Source organism: Alternaria dauci, chromosome 1 (genome assembly GCF_042100115.1).
Source record: "Alternaria dauci strain A2016 chromosome 1, whole genome shotgun sequence".
In the NCBI taxonomy this organism is placed as follows: Eukaryota; Fungi; Ascomycota; class Dothideomycetes; order Pleosporales; family Pleosporaceae; genus Alternaria; species Alternaria dauci.
In genome coordinates this window covers 5,570,651-5,592,320 of record NC_091272.1, presented here as the reverse complement: position 1 = coordinate 5,592,320, position 21,670 = coordinate 5,570,651, and the positions used below count along the sequence as shown (strand labels likewise).

General features: G+C 54.1%; 5 protein-coding genes across 5 annotated transcripts; 3 read left to right on the top strand and 2 right to left on the bottom strand.

Moving 5' to 3' along the window:
- Window positions 1-9: 9 nt before the first annotated feature.
- ACET3X_001729 (uncharacterized protein) lies at window positions 10-6,015 on the top strand (the record flags this gene model as incomplete). The annotated part of the gene is made up of 3 exons (XM_069447053.1): window positions 10-446; window positions 503-5,900; window positions 5,953-6,015. 3 exons carry the CDS (start codon window positions 10-12, stop codon window positions 6,013-6,015), a joined length of 5,898 nt encoding a protein of 1,965 aa, XP_069311971.1.
- Window positions 6,016-6,642: 627 nt separating this feature from the next.
- On the top strand, window positions 6,643-8,205 carry ACET3X_001728 (uncharacterized protein; the record flags this gene model as incomplete). The annotated part of the gene is made up of 2 exons (XM_069447052.1): window positions 6,643-6,866; window positions 6,924-8,205. 2 exons carry the CDS (start codon window positions 6,643-6,645, stop codon window positions 8,203-8,205), a joined length of 1,506 nt encoding a protein of 501 aa, XP_069311970.1.
- A 319-nt stretch (window positions 8,206-8,524) lies between these two features.
- On the bottom strand, window positions 8,525-9,919 carry ACET3X_001727 (60S ribosomal eL8 domain-containing protein; the record flags this gene model as incomplete). The annotated part of the gene is made up of 5 exons (XM_069447051.1): window positions 8,525-8,787; window positions 8,842-9,203; window positions 9,254-9,342; window positions 9,391-9,479; window positions 9,658-9,919. The coding sequence occupies 5 exons, from the start codon at window positions 9,917-9,919 to the stop codon at window positions 8,525-8,527; spliced, it is 1,065 nt and encodes a 354-aa protein (XP_069311969.1).
- Window positions 9,920-15,625: 5,706 nt separating this feature from the next.
- On the top strand, window positions 15,626-18,326 carry ACET3X_001726 (uncharacterized protein; the record flags this gene model as incomplete). The annotated part of the gene is made up of 2 exons (XM_069447049.1): window positions 15,626-16,735; window positions 16,785-18,326. 2 exons carry the CDS (start codon window positions 15,626-15,628, stop codon window positions 18,324-18,326), a joined length of 2,652 nt encoding a protein of 883 aa, XP_069311968.1.
- A 779-nt stretch (window positions 18,327-19,105) lies between these two features.
- On the bottom strand, window positions 19,106-20,840 carry ACET3X_001725 (uncharacterized protein; the record flags this gene model as incomplete). The annotated part of the gene is made up of 2 exons (XM_069447048.1): window positions 19,106-20,392; window positions 20,442-20,840. 2 exons carry the CDS (start codon window positions 20,838-20,840, stop codon window positions 19,106-19,108), a joined length of 1,686 nt encoding a protein of 561 aa, XP_069311967.1.
- Between the last annotated feature and the right edge of the window lie 830 nt (window positions 20,841-21,670).

Sequence of the window (21,670 nt, the reverse complement as noted above, 5' to 3'; positions counted from 1 at the left end):
ACCGGCACCATGGCGGTCAGCGAACGGATATCACAGCTCATGAGCGCCCTCGACACCGGCTCCGGCCCGGATACCTCTCGTGCCACGTCGCCGGGTAGTGACTGGCGGCAGCCGAACGGCGGCGTCAACGGCGAAGACGAGAGGCGCCGTCCACGCACATTTCCCTACTTCGAATACCTCCCATATCCGACAGAAGACCAGAGCGATCGCGAAGAGAGCCTGAACACATGTCTGAAGCACCTCTACATTGCCGTCTCAGCAGGCGACTTTGCGCCCGGCGCTGTGCACTGGACGCGCGAGATTCGGGGCTGGCTGTCGCTCAAATTCGACCTTCCCCGCAGCACACGCGTCAAGTTGGTGAAGCTCTACTATGAGCTGGCGCTGGCTCCGGGGCTGGACTACCTCGTGGCAGAGCGGTTTGCGAGCATGTTCATGGTCTTGACCAAGTAAGTAGCACCGACATTAGACTCTGGATGACAGGTGGGGACTGACATATGGATAGGCGTAAACATTACCTGCGACCCGGCAAGGACCTCATACTCGACTGGCGGCCGCTGTATAGAGAGCTGAAGATGTTCGTCTTGCCTTCAGAATCCGGAGGCTCACACCCGCCAAACGTTAAGCGCAACATCCGCACCCTGACCAAGATGTGCACCTTTGCGCAGTCATACTTTGACCCCAAGGAGATACCGGCCATAATGGAAGAGCTCCTGCCCTTCTTCAGCACGTCCTTCAGCGAGAACGCGTTCGTGGTTGTGGGCTTACTGAACTTGCTTTTCCCAACCCATCCCGCGCCCGCGGATATGAAGCAACTGCTGCCTCAAGAATACCTCCCGACCTTCTTCCATCTATGGTCGCTCGTCAACCGGTCGCGGCTCTTCGACGCACACTACATCGATACGCTGTCGAGACTGTCTCGAGACAACCTGACTGCGGCGCATGTACCCTTCTCACAGTATGGAGTCTTTACCGGCGAGCAGTCGTCTCAAATCTTCACAGCCATCCTGCGGCTGCTGGAAATTCCAGTCGGGCAGGCGACGTCGCCGTACAGCAGTACGGTCGATCTCGGTGCAGGTCTGGCTGTGATGCTTGACCGTGATCCGCGGAAGCACCCGTCAACTCACCACATCGCCCGCATCATTGCCATGTCATTATCGCCCGCTTGCGCAGAGCACCCCGACTCCATTCTTACCAAGCTAGAAGGGCTCATCCAGGCTGTGGAGACTTTCTTCCATCCATCTAATTCGGGTAGCTGGACTAGGCCTCTGGCACAATTCGTATACTACCTGGCCGACATCTTTGTGCTGCGGTGGAATCGTGAGCACAGTGGCGAGATGGACGTGCCGGAAGAGAGGAAGCTGAACGACGCAGTCAAGAGGCGCTTCGTGCTCTGCCTGCGGGAGGTTACATTCATGGGCATCTTCTCTAAGAGCGATAAAGCCGTGCAATACGCCTTGTCCACTCTACAGAGCTTGGCACACCTCGAGCCCAATCTGATTCTCCCAGGCGCGCTGCAGCGCATCTACCCCGCAATGCAAGGGCTCGTTGAGGTGCATCGCACCATTTCGTCTATACGGGCGTTGCACATGCTCTCCAAGGTCATGGCCAAGACAAAGGGCTTCCGGTGCCACGTTACTTCTGTGCTCGGGCTTGCGCTCCCTGGTATCGATGCCAACGACCTGGAGAAGACGGTGCATACCTTGCAGTACGTCCAAGGCGTGTGCTACCTGATCCCATTCCAGGATCTCACAAAGACCAAGAAGGCGTCGGGCGATGAGACTACTCGAGACGGAGCGACCACACCCATGGACGACGCTGGCGGTAACACGGGACTTGCTTTGGAGTGGATCACGGCACAAGTCGAACGATTGGAAAGCGCCAACGGAAACATTGAGATCAACTACGACGAGGAGCTTAGTGACGAGGACGAGGCGATGATCCTGCGGTCATCCACGACCGGGCTCAACGAATTCTTGATTACCTTCCTTGGTCGCGTTTTCACGCTCTTGGAGAATTTGCCAGATGCATCTAGGGTCCGAAGCGGTTCGCCTGAAGAGTACGTGGTCAATCAGCTACCCGCTGCTTTCACGCCACTGCTTGCTGCCCTCTCTCCCGAGCTCTACGACATTGCACTTGACAAGATTGCGAACTTTATCACGAACCATGTCGTCCACCAAGCCAAGGACGCAATTGCATTCATCTGCAACAGTCTGGTCAAGATCAACCCCGAAAAAGCCCTGAAGCGTCTCTTGCCCCATCTCCTAGCAGGTATCCGCACTGAGATTGATGAGATTGGCGCGGGTTCGACGCGAACAACAGGCGCCGAGGTGCTCCCACGCGACCGTGCGCTTGTCTGGAACCTCTGCATTCTTAGCATGTGTGTTGTCCATGTTGGTGACGCGGTTCTTGAATGGAAGGACGAGCTCTTTGAAATTGCAGAATACATGCAGCAGAAGTGCCGCGGTACGCCCACCGTACATGTTTCCAACTTCATTCATCACTTGTTACTTAACCTTACATGCACCTACACCATCGATTACTCAATCTACGAGCAAGACGAGCTAGAACAAGGCTTGTCAACAGAATCATGGGGTAGGCAGGTTGACATTAAGAAGCTCAACATCAAGTGGCATACACCGAGTTCCGAGGAGATTGACTTTGCTGTCAAGCTTTTCGAGACTCACGCCAACAACTCCATGAAGGCACTCAAAGCCCTGACGCAACCAGACTCACCGATCAAACGCGAAGGCACCGGCAAAGATTGGTCCGATGAAGTCTCTCGTAACCTTGTTCTATTGCGTTTGATTATTTCCGGTATCTCGGTCCTATTTGATGTTCGACACGACCAAGTCGCCGATGGCGCTGAGTCCGACGTCGACTCTGATGCAGACACAATGGACACAGAAGGCATTGACGACGACGCTGGCCTTGGAGAAGCTGAGGACGAAGAGGTTAAGCCTACCTTCCAGTACGAAGCTGGCTACCCACTGCGTCGTGGCGATGCCAACTACAACCTCATACACGACCTTCGTGAGCAGGTTGGCCATATGCTGCACAACGTGCATCAATTCTTGATCGAGAAGCAGCCCGATGACGTGCCCTGCTTCAACTCCCTGTACAATGCTTACAGGTCGTGGTTCATCGACGTTGGAATCGAGCGCTCTGCTCATGTGCTTGACAGGATATCCAGACTATTGGAGAATGACGAGCGACCTTTTAGGTTCAGCGGCCTGCGAAAGCAGTACCCACGACCTCTGCTTGTCCGACGCGCAAACGTCTATCATCTGCAGCGACTACGGCACAACGCTAACCCGCGACCCAAGACAGATCTCGACATGATCTTGCTGCTTGATCTGGCTGAATCTAGCATCTCAGTCTACACGGAGATCCGACGGACGGCACAGACAGCCAACGAATCAGCCGTTAAGTGCGTGCTGGGCGCTAGGCCTCTGGTCATCCCACCTCTACTAGATGCCTTTGTCAAGGCTGTGGCCGAAAGTGACTACCCTCGTATCAAGGGTGCCATGTTTACTCTTCTCTTCGGCAGCCTAGCGAAGACTATCAGCCGCGACTGGCGCTTCACACCCAAGCTCATCAAAGCTTTCATTGAGGTCACCGGCGCCGACAAGCCTTCAGTGCAGAAACTCGCGACCAACGCCACGTTCCAGATTATGGACATGGGCAAGGCAATGGAGCGCATGGTCATCCTGCCAAAGGAGGTTGTAGAAGCCATCGCATACGCCATCGACTCTAGCGAGGGCGATAGTGTGCACACCAAGGTCACCAAGCGTCGTGACTACATTAAGAAGAAACGCGCTCGCATTGAGGGCAAGAAGGCTGAACTATCCAAGGAGCTTGTCCATATTGCCAATACCGAGCACTGGAAGAAGGTCAGCAGGACTGCAGCCATCATTGTCAACTTGGGAATGCGCTACGACAGCATTGCTTCTGACGAGATGATTGACCTCGTCACAAAGGGATCCATCGATCAGCATCCCAGTCTCCGCGGCCTCTACGCTGGTGCGCTCATCGGCTTGTATTCGGTCATTCAGACCCGTGCGATCACAGGACACGACTACGAGAAGTACCTACTCAGCGAAGAAGAGCTCCCAGATAAGATCTCGGTGCCGACCAGGCCAGAGGATCCAAACTGGACGGAGGAGTACCTTGCGTCATTTGCACAGCCAGAAGCCAAGTACTACGTCGACTTTGATTATCCCGGCTGGCTCGTATGGAACAAGAGTATGACTGCGTTCAAGCCCAATGCGCCGCAGTTGTCATACGACGAGGTTGAGTCTGGCGTGCGTCAGAAGATTGCGAAGCATCTGACTCGATCTTGGTTCTCGAACTACTTTGCCTTCATGAAACAGGAGCCACGCGATAACAGCGCGGACAGGTTCCGTATGTCAAGCGCAATGGTTTTGACCCACTCGTTCGACCTTGTCTTCTGTGGCCTGACCGAGGCGACGTTTGAAGATATCAAGGACCTTACTCAATCTGTCTACGCTGACGGTAGCGACAAGCATCAGCACCGTGCTACCGCTGAGATCATGGCCGCCCTACTGTCATGCGCACCAGATCTCAAGGCAGATCAGCGTGAAGCGGTGTGGGAGTACGTTTTCCCTATTGTGCGTGGAATCTTCCAAGACGGTCTGACGCCGGAAAACTCTGGTTACTGGACCACTTTCCTTCATGTTGTACTGCAGTCGAAGGATCCACGCCGAGGATGGCCGTTGGTCGACTGGCTGGCTAGCTTCCGCCTTGATATGGAGTCCAACGCCGCCTTCAAGGAGAGCTCCAAGGTACATCTGCTTACGCAGTGTATATCCGACGCGGGCTGGCACTTCCGTCTCGAGAAGCCGATCTTGGCGGACTTTATGAAGCATCTCGACCATCCATACAAGGGCGTGCGAGAGGCTATGGGCCAGACCATTGCGAGCATCTTCAGGACGCGTTACCATGAGTCATACAAGGACGTCGACACGCTGATCAAGGCGCAGAAAGACGCTTCTTCGATTGGTGTCCGCCCGTATCAACCTACAGAGGAGTTCTCCAAGATCATCACTGAAGTCTTCGATCGCCTCGAGGTCTGGCGCCAGGAACGTCCAGCAGGTCAACAGACACCGTCGTCATACACTTCAGGCGGCAAGACGGTTCTCCTCTGGCTTGATTCCACGCTGTCATCATACGAGTGCATCTCGCTTGTTAAATTCTTCCCTGATGTATTCATGGAGCAACTGCTACACATGATGGACATCAAGGAGGACCCCGAACTTCAGTCGCTCGCGTATCACGTCTTCCGCCACCTGCCGAACATCCCGCATCGCCAAGGCGAGGACGCAGACTTCATTGCTGCTCTCATCCGCATTGGACGCAATGCAACAAGCTGGCATCAGCGTCTCAGGATCTTGATCAACATTCAGGTCATCTACTTCCGCCGACTCTTCCTCATGAGCGAGGAGCAACAGCAGAGCATGTTCGACTGCGTCTCCGCCATGCTCTCAGATACCCAGCTCGAGGTACGCATGGGCGCTGCCACCACTCTATCGGGCATGATTCGTTGCTCGCCTATAGCATTCCGCGACCGCCAAGTCTCCACGCTGAAGGAGAAGTTCACTAAGCAACTTAACAAGAACCCGTTGCCAAAGAAGCGCAACCCAGGAACGCCGACGACAGAGCAAGGCAAGCTTGTCCTGACGCGCCACGCAGCTGTGTTGGGTCTTGGTGCGCTCATTCAAGCCTTCCCATACCAGAGCCCTCCGCCAGCTTGGTTGCCGGATGTACTGGCCACGCTGGCTAGGAAGGCTGCAGCCGACCCAGGCATGGTTGGAAAGAGTGTCAAGACTGTTCTCGCAGACTTTAAGAAGACCCGCCAGGATACTTGGCACGTTGATGTCAAGGTAAGTTTTTCATCTTCAAGCCGGCTGCAATCCGTACTAACTGTGACCTCAGGCTTTTGAACAAGAGCAATTGGAGGACTTGGAGGGTGTGTTGTGGAAGAGCTACTTTGCATAGACGACTGTTGGGCGAATTGCTGTCCAAACAATTGGACGCTACTGACGACGCTCACTGATACTATAAACGACATGTGTGTATTATAAGATAGATCGGACGGGTTATGACAATGAGCGATATGAGGAAGCTCTGCATTCATGGTGTCTAGCGGAATTAGCGTCTTCTAGATAGTCTTGCACTCAATGAACTTTGTTTCTGCACATGCTTACACAGTCGTGACTTGACGTTCGCTCCTGGATGCTTGGAGCCTGAGCTCGGTATTCGTGACTCCTTTGATCGGAATAACGTGTCTTCACGTGACTAAGTTCCCCGCAAAAACAGTTCCCTGCTAGTCGCCTACACACAAAACTTAGGTCATCTACTAAAAAGTAAAACAAGAGTCTAGAATTTAGTAGTAGTGCTGCTGCACATACCTTTAATAAGTCGTTGGGGAGGGTGGGGACGATAAGGACGACCAGGATAAGGACAGTAAGCACTGGTAAGCGCATAGGAAGCGGGACCTCCACTTGGGCGTACCTGCGCTGACATCACACCCAATCGCCTTCACCAACATCGATTTTATTGCTGCACAACACACGAACACACTACACTCTTTCCCCGGCAACCCTCTACATTAACCGTTCTACAATGCCATTGACCGTGCTCTCCGATTCGGACGTGCGTACCCTTTTGCTGCAACTCACGAAGCAAGACATTCTCGACTTGCAGCAGAATCTTGCCGATGCGCTGCACCATTACTCTACCAGTACCGAGGAAGACGACAACAATGGGTGTTGTGAAAGTTTCCAGTCTGCAGGGACGAGCCTGAAGAGCAAAGATGGTGGATTGATGACTGTCACGCCGGCAAGCAGGTATGTCGCTTCTAGGAGGTATGGATGCAGAATGATCGTATTGACAGAGCCTTGCAGCAACGACGGCCTTGGTGTTAGGATAACAACACGACTAGAGTCGACTTCTTCAGACACAGCCTCTGTTACTTCGTCAATGGACTCGCTCGCACTCTCACATTCGTCAACACCAACAAGTAAGAGTTCGGCAACCACCGCATCGAAATCGAACTCTGTTTCTGCGTTCCAGACTTCGCCGTCAAACGCCAGCCTGACCCTGTTTGACCGCTCTGGCAACCCGCGAGCTTTGCTCAACTCGTCGGAGATGACTGCTTTTCGCACCGCCCTCGCAAGCACAATGCTCTTTAAGAAGCGAGCAAACGTGCACGATGTGGTAGTATTTGGAGCAGGAAAGCAAGCCTACTGGCATATACGACTCGCGCTTCTTCTTCGGGGCGACGACATCCACCACCTCAACATAATCAACCGAGACTTTGAGCGCGTGCACCAACTACTAGAAAAACTGTACAACCCACACGAAGCGCCATCAGACTTCAACCCTGATCCATCCTACGTTCCAACGTACCGGCAAGCAGCAGATGAAGGAGCGGAGGAAGGGCAACTAGACCAACACCAATATCTTGCTCGCCCCAAGATACAAATACTCACCCCAGGACACGGCGAGTACCCGCGTCTCCTCCACGCAACGCTCCGCTCCTCGAGCTGCATCTTCCTATGCACACAATCCCCAACACCACTGTTCCCTGCATCCATCCTTACAAACCCCGAGGGCAGAAAGAAGGGTCGCTACATAGCAGCCATCGGTTCCCTCTCCCCTCACAGTACAGAACTCCACCCGGATATACTCAAACAAAATGTAGCGCCCGAGCACGGCCACCGCCATTTCCACAAACATGCGCAGCAAGGGGGCGCGATTGTCGTGGACAGTGTGGATAGATGTTTAAAAGACGCTGGAGAAGTTGTGCAGGCAGGTCTGGGTCCGGAACAGGTCGTCGAGATAGGTGAGCTGGTCATGTTGAAGCGAGATGCGGAGAGGAGGAGGAAGGAATGTATGGCTGGCAAGGGCATAGAGGCTGAGGGGCTGGATGTCGGCGGCGTGGAGTTGGGTGAGTGCGAGATGAACAAGAACGAAAAGAAAAAGGCAGGTAAGGGTGTTAGCAAAGAGAAGGAGAAGCGTCATGAGAGCGAAGACAAGGCGCACAAAAGCTTGATCGAGTGGTTGGTCAAGGGTAACGTGATATACAAGAGCGTTGGGTTAGGTCTTACGGACGTTGTAGTGGGTGGGGATCTTGCTCGCATAGCGGATGAGCGCAAGATAGGGACGAGGATCGAGAACTTTTAGGGGGCCGTCGCATCCGTCACTGGAGTTGAGCCAGGCCTAGAATACCTAGACTCTTGCGAGTGCATCTAATGGCCGCGCTGAGAGGATCGAACATATCTTATAGTTAAAGCACGAAGATGCGTTTTCAGAGTACGAGCATCACATGCAAACAAAATATGCGAATGGCGTGCGTTATCGTGATTGATTCCAGTCAATGCAGTCGTTTGCCGACCGCTTTTAACCCTCCTAAACTCCGTTGGTATTGTGAACCGACTATATGCAGAGATAAGAGACACGCCGTAAAGTCATCATGAAATATTCAAAGCACCTCAGGACCTGCTTAGATCTTGATAGCGCTCTCAATAGCCTTCCTGCGCTTCTCCATGCGGGCGTTGGCCTTGGCACCCATGATACCACCTCCCCAGTGGCGGGCAGCGTCCTTGTGGTGTGACTCGAGGTAGCCATCGTTGACAGCGGTGATGAGCTTCTGGAGCTCGTTCTTGTCCTCGGAGCGGACCTCGGTGAGGGCGAGAACAGCGGCGGTCTTCTGGTGGACGACCGTACCGAGACGGGCCTTGCCCTTGACGATAACGTAGGGGACACCTAAGGAATGTCAGTTGGTGTGTCATATGCAGTTTTCGCATTCCTAGCACTCACCCATCTTCCTGCAGAGAGCAGGGAGGTAGACAACGAGCTCGATGGGGTCGACGTCGTTGGCGATCAGGACGAGGGAAGCCTTCTTGTTCTCAATCAGGCCAACAACGTGGTTGAGACCGTACTTGGCGACGTAGGGCTTCTTGCTGACGTCCTCCTTCTTCTTGCCCTCAGCGACGGCGGTAGCCTCCTTGGTGAGACGCTCCTTCTTCTCGGCCTTGGTCTCGGGACGGTACTTGTTGAGGATCTTGAAAGCCTGGGTGGCCAGGTTGCGGTCGGCAACGTGCTGGAACTGGGCAATCGACGGGGGGACCTTCAGGCGCATGTTCAGAATCTTCTTCTGGCGCTGAAGACGGACGTAAGCGCTACGCGTTGTCAGTATCTGCAGAGCACGACCGGTTTGGGGGTTGCTTACGGCCATCGGACCATGCGGCCGACGTTGCGCTGGGGCTGGATGTCCTGGCCAATGCCATAGTTGCGGGGACGCTTCTCGATGAGAGGGTTCTGCTGCTTGTTAGCGCTGGCATTCAAAATCTTGCGGAATGGGCAGACCTTTGTCTTCTTGGCGGCAGACGACTTGGAAGTGGCCTGGGGGAAAGCCGCAGGCTTCTTTCCGGATCCTTTGGGAGGCATTGTCGAGGCTGTCATAGAGAACAGAAACCATTAGCGAATGTTCATTCACTATAGGTCTGAATCTCGTAAGAGCGAGAGGGCCTTTCAGCCGCTCTACACTCTAGCCATCATGTGCATGCAGCATGCTCGTAGAGAGACATGCGGTTGATATGCTACCGAGCATTCATGGCGAAGATATGCGCTTACCTGGTGTGTTGGCGGCGGTCGACGAAGGGTGAGGTTGGCGACGGTGGACTTGACGAAACGTTCGAAAGCGGGCGCAAAAGTTGTCGCGACCGAAATGCAGATAGGCGAGTGCGTGCGGTGCGGAAGAATGTTCCGCCGGCGCTAGGATCTGCCCAATCGGAACGTGGTAGTCGCTCTCGACCACTAACCACGACAACCTCAACTGCGACACGATGAACGCATTCGGCCTGGGTGGGAAGGGACGGATCACGCAGCTGGTCATCATCTTCTGTTTGTGGAAAGCATTGCTTCTCTTGCTTGCAGCCTTCTGTCCAGGTCCTGGCTACGACACCTCCGCGCTCATACTGTTCAATGCGCACTCTCAACGGCACCATGAGGCCAGCGTCTTAGCTCGACGTGAGCGTCTTGCTCTCAATTTACTCCGTTGGGATGCACTGTACTTTGTGAAAGCAGCTGAACGGGGCCTCGTCCACGAGCAAGCGTGGGCCTTCAGCGGGGCGTACTCGTATCTTCTGAGACTAACCGGTCAATGTGAGCAACGGTGGCCCAGTTCTTTGGCTCGGCACTGATATCTCCTAGTCATGGCTGGCAATACACAGGCTTCCCTGCACCACTATGTCTGGGCCGGAATCATCCTTTCTAGCGTCTGCCACCTTCTCTCTGTGCTAGTGCTGTATCGCCTCTTGACCTTGGTCCTGGAACCACAACGACGACAGAGCATCCCATTCATCGCCGCTGTCTTGCATATTCTGACGCCGGCGTCTTTGTTCATGTGTGCGCCTTATGCGGAAGCTATGTTTTCCCTGCTGAATTTTGCGGGCATGCTCCTCTACGCCCAGTCTCAGACTTTAGCTGGGACGGATATGTCCTCGATCCAAGAAGATTTTCAGAAGCTTGGCTCTGGCATTTGTTTTGCTGCAGCGGCGCTCATGCGAAGCAACGGTCTACTGAGCGGCGTCATTCTCCTATACGATGTTGCAAGGTACATGCCCTCCGTCATATCTGGCCAGTGGAGTATGCATGATCTGCGAAGGATTACCGTCACATGTGTGGCTGGCAGTCTGATAGCGCTGGCATTCCTCGGACCGCAGGTTCTAGCATATGCGGAATTCTGTAACCGAGAGCACGGCTCTGGATACAGGCCATGGTGTGATAAGAGCTTCCCGAGCATTTACTCGTGGGTACAAAGTCACTACTGGTGAGCGATCTCCATACAACATCTGCCTAGGCTGACCTCTTCCAGGAACGTAGGACTCTTCCGCTACTGGACTCTGTCAAACCTGCCTCTGTTTCTACTAGCGGCCCCAATGTCATGGCTGCTTCTTACGTCGAGTGTCACCGTTCTCCGCAGTGGCGTTCAGCGCCCGTTGCATGGGCGCCCTGTACCCCAGACTAGTGGAACAGCCAAATCCAGGGACGGAAACTCCGCCATATGCAAGCTACCGGAACTAGCCCTGCCACAACTAATTCTGGCTGTAACGGCCGTTACCAGTTTCCATGTCCAGATTGTGAACCGAATCGCTTCCGGTTATCCAATATGGTATCTGGTTGTCGCTACGTGGTTGGTAGACTCACAAAGTACAGCTGGTACAGAGAAAGAATCGCAAAAGGCAAGGTGGTATGTCCAAGGTGGTATCATATATTGCTTGGTACAGGGGATACTTTACGCCAACTTCCTCCCGCCAGCCTGAACTCAGCCTAGGAAATATTTCTTGAGAGAAACCGGGAATTCGTTGGTAGGCCGATGTAATCGACGTATATTTACCTCCTTGCAAGAGTGGAGAGGATTGTACAAGGAACCGACGGAGCAAGAAATGCGAATCCTCATACGAAATGTCGGGGCTAGGAATGTGTGGCGCCGGCGATATGCAATCGAAAAGACGAATACCAACATCACGTTCTTTCTACTTCGTACCACCGATCAGTACATGATGTCTCGGTAAACGAGAACATTTCACGAACGCGTAAGGTTGTCGCACTCACAATCTGGTGGCGTGGAGCCTGCAACTTAGATGTTGAATGCGGACGCCTAGACAGCTGGTACGACACGGTCTATTGCTAGTGAAAACGCCCATCATCAGACATGGGATTTCCACTACACGCATTTCGGAGTTCCTACAATACTCGAGTACACATGAAAATAACTGGAAAGCCTTCATGCGAATCGATGCCAACACATCACAACTTACCAGGCACATTTTAGGAGATACACTCTTTTGGACGAAGACTGGTATCTGCTGCGTGAGGCTTGGTGTCACGAGAGATGATGAAGATTCATCTGCGAGGCTACCGTCCTGTAAGGTACCCCACAGTCTCAATGCTCGTGTTGCTGCTCAGATGTTTCGGCCACCACAACTGTTGAGACATATGTTCCGCCACGGGCCTTGGAGACGAAGTTCGAAAACGGCTTGAAGTGCCTGGCCTCTCCGGCCTGTCATGGAGCGGAGTCTTGACCGTATCGTACCTGTGTACGCCAAGGACGCCGATCGTCAAGTACGGGGCTGGATCGCTGTCTAGCCTTTGGAGATGCGAATCAATGGTAATCTGCTGTGCCATCATACTACTTCACTTCCAGCAAAGCTATATACAACCAACATCAGGAGTGTTGAGACCTACTGCAAGATGCGACATATTGGGTGGGGCAGAACATTGCAGTACCCATCGTCTGTCCACATATGACCTACAGCTCCTGACATGCCACTGATTTCTCGATGATGACTACGGCCTCATGAACGCCAAAACGCCAGTCTGCGACACTAAACAGTACGCTAGTTTCTAGGCCAGGAACCTTCGCTTGAGGATGATAACCACCGTCGTGTCTTACATAGCCGCCACCGATACTACTTGGTTAGCCGTCGCGAAGTCGAGGATTGGCGTGACAACATATAGCGGAGCCTTGGGCTCAGCAACTTTGTAACTAGTCTCTTCGACGACAGAACGACTTATAAAGGCTGCCTTAGCCCCTTGGTTGATAGGCGTGCTCACCAACTCAGAACAACCTACACTTGTTACAAAGTCAGAATGAAGTCTTCTACCTTCGCTCCGTTATTCAGCCTCTCCGTAGCTTTGGCGGCAGTTCTCGACACTAGGCAGCAGTGCTCCGAGAACGACTGTTATCGCGCAGTCTGGGGCAATGGCGGCCTGCCTCGCGTTATTCAAGCTGCGCAGGACTGCGAAGACGTCCTCACTACAAGCGTCATCTGGCACCCGATGTTTGTAGCCCATGAAAGACAACTGAATCGTCTGACAATTCATGCAGTACCACTCTCACGATCATTACTCGAACAACCTCTACCACGACAACACCATGCCCTCCGACTTTGACACCCACCACTACGAGTCCCATAGTGCTCCCAACTTCCTCGGACGAGGCCAGATTATGGATTCGACAAGTTCTGCCAACTGACTGGTCTACAACGGTGGTCTATGGCACGCAGCCCTCGTACGCTACACAGGCCTGTAACCTACCAGCATACTCGTCCGCATGTAGTTGTGCGAGCATTACCGCAGATATAGTGACCTACCTTGGAACTGTGAGTCTTGCGCTGAAGTAGGCTGTGTGATGGCTGATTTTGTATCCAGACTGTGACCAATACTGCGACCACCACGATTACTAGTATCTCGACGACTGGCACGTCGTGCCCAGTGTTTACTCCTTCGTCTTCAGCCAGCACTCCGACTTTATCAAACACCCATACGCCTTCTTCGGTGTCTAGCAGTGTTGCTAGTAGTGTGACTTCAAGCACATTGTCTTCTACAAGCACAGGTAGTTCTTCGAGTTCAGCTACATCATCGACCAGCACAGATAGTTTTTCAAGCTCGGCTACAACGTCGACCAGTACGGATAGCTCCTCTTCGAGCTCAGCCACACCACCCTCTAGTACGAGAAACTTCTCAATTTCGTCGACTGAATCTAGCAGCTCGAGCACGCCAACTACACCTAGCTTCTCCAGCTATTCGAATTCTACCTTGACAGTGCCAACTACGGCATCTTCCAGTTCCGGTAGCTCGTCTATTAGCGAGCCGTCTACTACTCCGAGCGTCTCATCGACGGCATCAAGCAGCTCCTCGACTACTTCAGACGAACCCCCTGTCACAAGCAGCACACTGAGCTCTTCCGATTCTTCGTCAAGTGCCACACCGACAAGCTCCTTGTCTTCGACGACTTCTTCCGAGAGTCATTCCAGCAGCTCTTCTTCGAGGTCATCCGACACTTCAAGCTCCGTGAGCATTAGTTCTTCTTCCGACAGCTCTAGTAGTAGCACATTGTCTGCTTCGCTCAGCACTTCAAGCGTCTCGTTCACAAACACTTCATCGGTCCCATCCACCAGCATCCCAACAACCTCGACTAGTAGCACTGAATCTGAATCGTCAAGCAGCGCGACTCCGACGGCAAGCGATTCGAGTTCGTCGGTGGATACTACCTCGTCGTCGATAGCGAGCAGTACAGACTCATCGTCATCGCTGTCATCATCCACTAGCTTGACATCTACTTCTAGTAGTTTGAGCACATCATTCAGCAGCAATTCTTCGTCCTCGACCAGCACCACCGAGCCATCGACCTTTTCACACTCGTCCTCTTCTTCATCAGTCGGTACTACAACGGTCTCTTCGTCTTCTGATACATCATCAACTGCGTCCACAACGAGCGCAACACCCAGCCCACCGATCTGCGGAGGTCCGGGCGTTGCACTCTGTGACGGGGGCTGCCGTGACCTCAAAACCGACCTTCTTCACTGTGGCCGCTGCAACAACGCCTGTGTTGCGGGCAAAGGATGCTTCAACGGAGTCTGTGCGTCGTTTGCTTGTGACTCGAATTGCTCATTCGACCGTCTGTGCGGTTCCAGCAACGGGACTACGACATGTCGCTGCGCAACGACCATGGAAGGCGCTGGTGTCTGCTACGACAAGGACGGAACTGACTGTACGGACAATAATACCGTAGTTCAGTGCAGAAGATCAAGCGACTGCCCTGTCGGCACGGCGTGCATGCCCAACGTCTGTGACTGTGGCGATAGCACCAGGGGGGTGTGTGTTGGCACGGCGGGATGCGGAGACGAGGGAACGAGCATCATGGGAGGGATAGTTAGGATTGGGGAGATGGAGAGGCGAAGGAGGACCGTGAGGGGCTTGGCGAACTCTCTTTGAGGGAGATGACGCGGAGGGAACAGGTTGTGAGAGGGGGCCCGGGTGTGTGGTAGCATACGCAGGGAGGTGGGCGGCATCATGACTTTGTTGGCTGAGGAAAGTTTGGCTGCTCGCTGCTTACTAGCTGGGTAGCGGGCGTTGTATAATGGTCTTCACAACACAATATACATCCTTCGCTTCTGTACGTGGGCGTGGCTTCCCGTGTTGTGAAAAACAATCGACGTCAGTGCGCCATCGGCTTCGTCTGCATAACAACACCAATGGCTCTCGCTTTGTCATGTCGCGTTGTTGTGAGCGGTCAATCCTCCCGAGGCCAGATGCTAGCTTCTTCCACCATGTGCACAACACAGACACCAAAAGACGACGACATGTTGTGCTAGAGACTCGGGCCAGAGGTTTGCGACGGTGACGATGCAAGATGGGGCGTGATTGGGGCGATGCAGGTCGTGTGTGGAGAGGCGTTTGGAGGCCACCCCGGCCGCAGAAACAGCGATGGGCAAACGGTTTCTCCAGGTCTCGATGGTTGCCAACGATGACGGATGCACAGGATAAGCATGAATTAGGCCGTCGATAGCAGTTAGCGCGTCGCGGTGGCATGCATTGGCGTGCACCCCACATGCTAGCCGCGTCGTTGCTGTGGTTTCGGGTTCCAATGTTTACCCACCGCGCATCCGCAAACGGACGGTCGACCTGCCTCGTCGCCTTCCTCTAATATGCCCGCCGTCCTTGTGCTATAGACAATTCACGTTTCAAGCCTTCTCTTCCCGGCCCTGGCCTCAGTACACGCTTCCACAATCATCTTTTTCACTGGAGCAGCATCATGGCGACGCCGGGCATGGCCGCACCACACGCTGCAGGGCATCGACGCAACAAATCCGCTTCGGTGCTCAAGTCTATTATTGTAAATAAAGGCCACAGGCGCTCGCCGACCGAGGGCGCTGCGCTGCACACGGCACACATATCCAACCCGCCGTACATGCCCGTCTCCAGCTTCCAGGCGCCCTTGCTCCCGCCCGACCATCCCCATAGCCAATTGCGCGCGGCAAACCACACAGAAAACGACCCCTTCGGCCCGCCGTCGCCGCGCAAGTCGCAGGATCCCAAGTCGAGCCCCAAGAAGAGCCTGCACAAGAAGACGCTCAGCTCCGTGTCGCTGCGGTCACTGGCGCGGAAGGAGGACAAGCCCGCCTGCAAGAAATCATTCGACGCACGGCGATCGCAGGAGGAGGCCGAGGCGGGCGAGAACCCCAAGAAGACCAAGTCGTCGAGCAACCTGGCTGCCATGTTCGGCAAGGGCAGGCGAGACAAGTCGCCCGTCAAGGAGAGCAGAGACAAGGAAAACACCACACCACCCCGCACCTCGCACGCACAGGCCCCGCCTCGCACGCCCATCTGGGCCGAGTTTAGCTCCCAGCAGCAGCTCACTACCACTAGCAAAGTCCCTCTCAACGACCAGCGCCGGAGCGTCGAGGACGAGATTGCCCTCTACACCCCCCAAGACTACTCCCCCACCAAACAGCGCAACTTCTTCGAGACTGGTCAGCCTTCGCTCCGACCTGCCCAGAAGGAACGACCCAAGTCCATGTTCGTGCCCAAGTCGACTTCCACTGCCTCCTTACTCGAGACCTTCTCGCGCAAGCGGAGCAACGAGCGTGTTCCTCTATCCGACACCAAGGGCAACGAGGGACGCACCAGGGACAGCTCTCCTACGAAGCCGCCGAGGCCCATACTCAGCAGAGCGAGCACCGACACCGGCAGCAAGGACTTTAGCCTCAAAGATATGGCGCCTCCGCCCAGCCCTACCAAGAAGCAGAACCGAGTCATGGCCGCCGTCGCTGCCTTTAACGGAAAGTCCAAGCAAGCTGAAAGTGCCCCGGCTTCTGCCAAACCTGATCCCAAGGTGGTGGACGCCGAGTTCGAGGAGGTTCTGGTAAGTGCTCGCCCAATGTCTAGCTGACCCTCCTTGCTAACAATATCAGGAATCCCGAAATATCCCCACCCATCAGCGTGCGCAGATGCGGACACTGAAGCTAGAGGTCAAAGCCGACTTTGTTCGAATGCACAAACTTGACGTACCACAGACTGCGAAAACGAACTCTGCGCATTCTTCCATTGGCGAGAACACCAAGCAGGTGTCGCAGAAGTCATCCAAGTCACGACACGGATCTGCTGTTGAAGATGCAGAGGACGAGGCGCAAGACAAGTCAGCAAACTCGACTAAGCGTGAGCGTCCGAGGAGCCGCACGTTTACCTTCAACAGGAATGACTCTCCTACAAAGAAGCCGAGGGGCGGCGAGATGGGCGAACGCAAGACGTCATCGAAGCAGACTGCTATCCCCAAGACTCCCTCTATGCGATCCCTGAGGTCGAACGCTTCTGACCGATCTGTGTCCAACGGAGCTAAATCAGTCAAGGCTGACGAGTTCATCTCCTACTTGAAGAAGACCCCAAAGCCGCAGAACGTCGAGGTCGGCAAGCTGCACAAACTCCGCCTGTTGATCCGCAACGAAACTGTCGACTGGGTTGACAACTTCATCCAGGACGGCGGTATGACTGAGCTGGTCGCACTGCTGCACCGGATCATGGAGATTGAGTGGCGCGAGGACCACGAAGATACTCTTCTTCACGAACTCCTACGCTGTCTCAAGGGACTCTGCACGACTGCTACCGCTCTCAAGCAGCTCAACGAGATCTCGTCGACACTGTACCCAGCCTTGCTGGCTATGCTTTTCGACGAAGAACACAAAGGTCCGAGCGAGTTTACTACGCGTGAACTCATTATCGAGATCATCTTCGCTCACATCTCCATGGCACCAGAGGCTGAGCTCGAGACTCGTGCTACCGAGTTGATGAAGTATCTCAAGGACCCAATCAAGGAGAAGCAGGCGTCCACTGTTCCGTTCATTCTCCAGATGCACCAACCGCGACCCTATCAAGTCTGGTGCAAGGAGCTGTCCAACGTCACCAAGGAGGTCTTCTGGATCTTCATCCACCACCTCAACGTCATCCCCGTTCCACCTAAGCCGACCGGAGACAAGTCTTACGCTAAGACTCACTTCCCCGGTCAACGTGCTATTGTGCCCGCAGCGCCCTACGTCGGTGGTGTGGAATGGGACGCGACCAACTACCTCGCCACACACATTGATCTCCTCAACGGCATCATGGCTTCACTCCCCACCCGCTCAGCGCGCAACGAGTTCCGCCAAGAGCTCAAAGTCTCCGGCTTCGAGAAGCTGATGGGCCACCTCCGCGCCTGCAACCCCAAGTACTACGGCGCTGTTCACGACAGCGTCCGGGTCTGGATCGGCGCTGCGCTTGAAGACGATTGGGACGTCAAGACTGTGCGCATGGGCTCTGACGGCAACGTGAGCCCGGCCAAACAGAGCCCCAAGAAGAAGACGGAGCCTCCACCACAGCTCCAGGCACCACCCAAGATGGACGTCGGTCTTGGTCTTGGCCTGGGCTTCGAGAGGGAAATTGCCATTGGCAGCAAGAGTATCGTGGATGACGACTGGATCTAAACTATTGGATGTCACGATCCGACATAGGCTACCCATCATCTGTTACCACTTTGGCTGCTCTCGACCATCTCGCCTGCACTTGGATAGCACCTCATCAACCCTGCATCTACGTTCCAAACAACAACAACAACAACCACCTTGATCTTCCCAACGGCGCAAAACGGATACATATCGGCGTTTCTCACCACCTCTCTCTCTCTCATCTCACATCCATGCATTCACAAACCGGTCAATCCTTTGTTTTCCACCACGCTCTCTTTTTTGGACTCTCTAACCCATGGTTGCGAGTCCAAAAAAATCCTTCTTACCCCTTATTCACGACTTTAGCATGACATGACTTGACGACCGACACGGCTGGTTCCCTGGGACGACGTTGTGTTTTCCTTTCGGACACAGATACATGAAACGTGTGTATATACTAGTTTGGGAGCTCTGTTTTGGTTTTCTTGTTCTCTTTCTCTTTTGGATGCATCTTCATGGGGGCGTATAATGTTGGGTAGTGTGGTGTTTGGGTAGTCCTTTGCTCACTGCGAATTTAGTGGTCTATCTTCACTGTTCTTTTCCTCGTGATGACATGTGGTGATGGTGATGATTATTATTATTATCGTATGATGATGGATGTGTGTGATAAAAAAAAAGCCCTAGCCAGGACTATCAACGTTCTATGTGGGGGGGGGGGGGGTATCTGACAAGCTTCACAAACCAACTCCGTCCATCACAATGCATGCCGCTAAACCATAACTCCACCTATTCCACATACATATATGCTTTATTGAACCTCAAGCCTTCTTTTTGCCTTTTCTCCGGCCCTTCTTCTCGGCAACTTCCACCGTCCCGCCCTCGACTTCGCCCTCCTGCAGCCCCATGACTTCATTCTCCTGCATCTCCTTCAGCTTCTCCTGGCCCGAGATGAAGAAGCTCAAGTCGCGGTTCTGCTCCTCTAGATCCGCCTTCTGTGCATCAAGCTCTTTTACCCTGTTCTCTGCTTCTTCAGCCTTCTTTTCCAAGTGTTTGATACGTTCCATGAGCGACTCGTTCACAATCTGCTCTTCCTTGTACTGCTTTGTGAGTTTACGGGCGAGATCGGATGCCGACGCTGCTTTTTGAGCGTTGCGAGCGGATTCTTTTGTGAGAGAGGCGATGGTCGCTGTTGCTTGTTCGTGCTCGGTGGATAGCTTGTCGAGTTTTTGGGACAACGAGGCTACAGAACGGCTTGCTTCGTCGGCGGCGGAAGCCGCTTTGGCCGCTTTGTCGACTGCGCGCTCGAGCTGCTCTTCAAAGTATGCGCGTTGGGATTCGAGTTGCGAGGTAAGCAGGTACGCGTACTCCACACCCATGTTATCCAGCTTCTCGCGTGGCACGGTATCGTTGGCGTAGCCTGTCATGCCGGTTGCGCTGAAGGACTGGTTGGAGGCTGGCATGTCAACGAGCTTGCCGTCTGCTTTGTTTTGTATGAGCCGATGGACGTAGCCGTCACCTGCATAGTCCCAGACGTGTTGCGTTACCACATCCATGGCATAGGTGTGACTCGTTGCCTCGTAGTGTGCGAATGCGTGCGCCGAGTCGTAGCGACCACACCCTATGTTGCCGCAGATGAGACAGATCCAAAGGTTTTGTGTAGATCCGCAGACGCTGCACTCATTGTCTGGGCTCTCACCGTCAGCGCCACGGTTTGAGGTAAAGGCGTCGTTTTGTGTGTAGCGGCAGACTGGACAGCCTGAGCCCCGCCACTTCTCGAGACAGGCACAATGAAAGACGTGCTGACAAAGAATTGTCAAGAGTCCTGTTGTCTCATCCATGCGTTCGAGGCAGACAGGACAAGTGGGTAACTCTACCAAAGCAGGCGTAGGTGGGGCGTGTGGTTTTGCAGTAAGGGAGGTAGCGATGGATGGACCTTCGACTGGCGAAGAGACACTGCCAGCTGGTGGGAGGGGAGCAGTAGGCTGCTCGGTCGGTGCGGGCGCAAATGGGTCGTTTGTAATATCGGGATATGAGGTAGGATCGCGGTTCGAGTCACCACTCTGGAAATTGATCGACTTGACAAATACAACGTGACAATACTCGGGCTGTCGCTGTTAGCCATCGCCCTTTGATCGCAGCAATATGCCATCTTACCTCCATACTGTTGAAAGCCTTGCCGTCCCATTCCTTCCTCCACGCTCTAGCTTTCTTGGCTTCCCGAAACTTCATCAGCACCATGTACTTGTTCGCTCTGCTTGTCCGGATGAGTCTGAAGTGGGAAACCTCCTCCCTAGTCTGCTCGCCCATGAAGCCCAGGAAGTCGGATGGTGTCATGTATGAGGGCACTGCCAGTATGCACAGGGTGGTACAGTCTTCCTCGTTGAATTCCTTGTTCGCCCCGTCCACCTCGTCGTACAGGCCTGGCGTTTCCTGTCCATCGCGGTAGAGATGTACCACACCCCAGCCAAGCTCTGTATTTTTCGGATCCGAGGGTATGAACTTGCCCTTTGTCGCGAGACCGCCGGTGTTTGGCGCGTGTGAGGGGTGGTTCATGTCGATGCTGAGTATGGATATAGTATCAAACCTCCAATCTCTATGCGCAAAACTCTGTGTCCGTCTATGCGCCGGTCTCTTCGGCGGCTTAACGACCGGCACGGGACTATCGTGGTGGTCTGAAAAGGATGGTCGCGTGCGCTGGCTGAATCGACGGGCGGTAGCTTGGCGATCGCGGGAAGCAGTAACCTGACTAGCCTCACTACTAGAGGCTATGGGTTTCGTGAAGCTACTATAGGCGCGTGATGGTGGTGGTGGGGGAGAGCTCCACGACGCTCGGCGGTGGGCCGGAAACTGCGAGTTGAAGATGTCGGAGTGCGGTGGAGGGGTAAACGTCTTGTCCGGCGGCGAGCGCGAGGGATAAAGCTCGAGGGTTAGGTGGAAGAAGTACGCCGGCATCAGGTGTTGTTTGTAAGAGGCTGCATCTCCAACCAGCGTCGGAAAGTGCATGCGAGCTGCTAATGTGGACTGGGGGTGTTTGCGACCCTGAGCCACACTTTTGTGGGGCAGTAGCGTCATCCCGCTTTCACCAGCCCTGTCTTGGCCCAGACGTGCACAGCTTCATTACGAGGAGAAACATTGAAAAAACTTTATAAATAAAATTATGTACCTAAGTCTTCATGTGGCTGTCGTCCGTAGACGCTCGATGCAGGCCCCCGGATAGTAAACGCCATAGCTATGCAAATGTAAGAAACACCGTATCCTAGCACACATGCTGTTCATCCACCTAGGTGTACGGTAATGGCCAGAGCCAGGCTAATAAGAGTAGTTCGTAATGCCACCCGGATGAATAGATTTCGGGTGCCGTGTCGTCAAGTCATTCGCCAGAA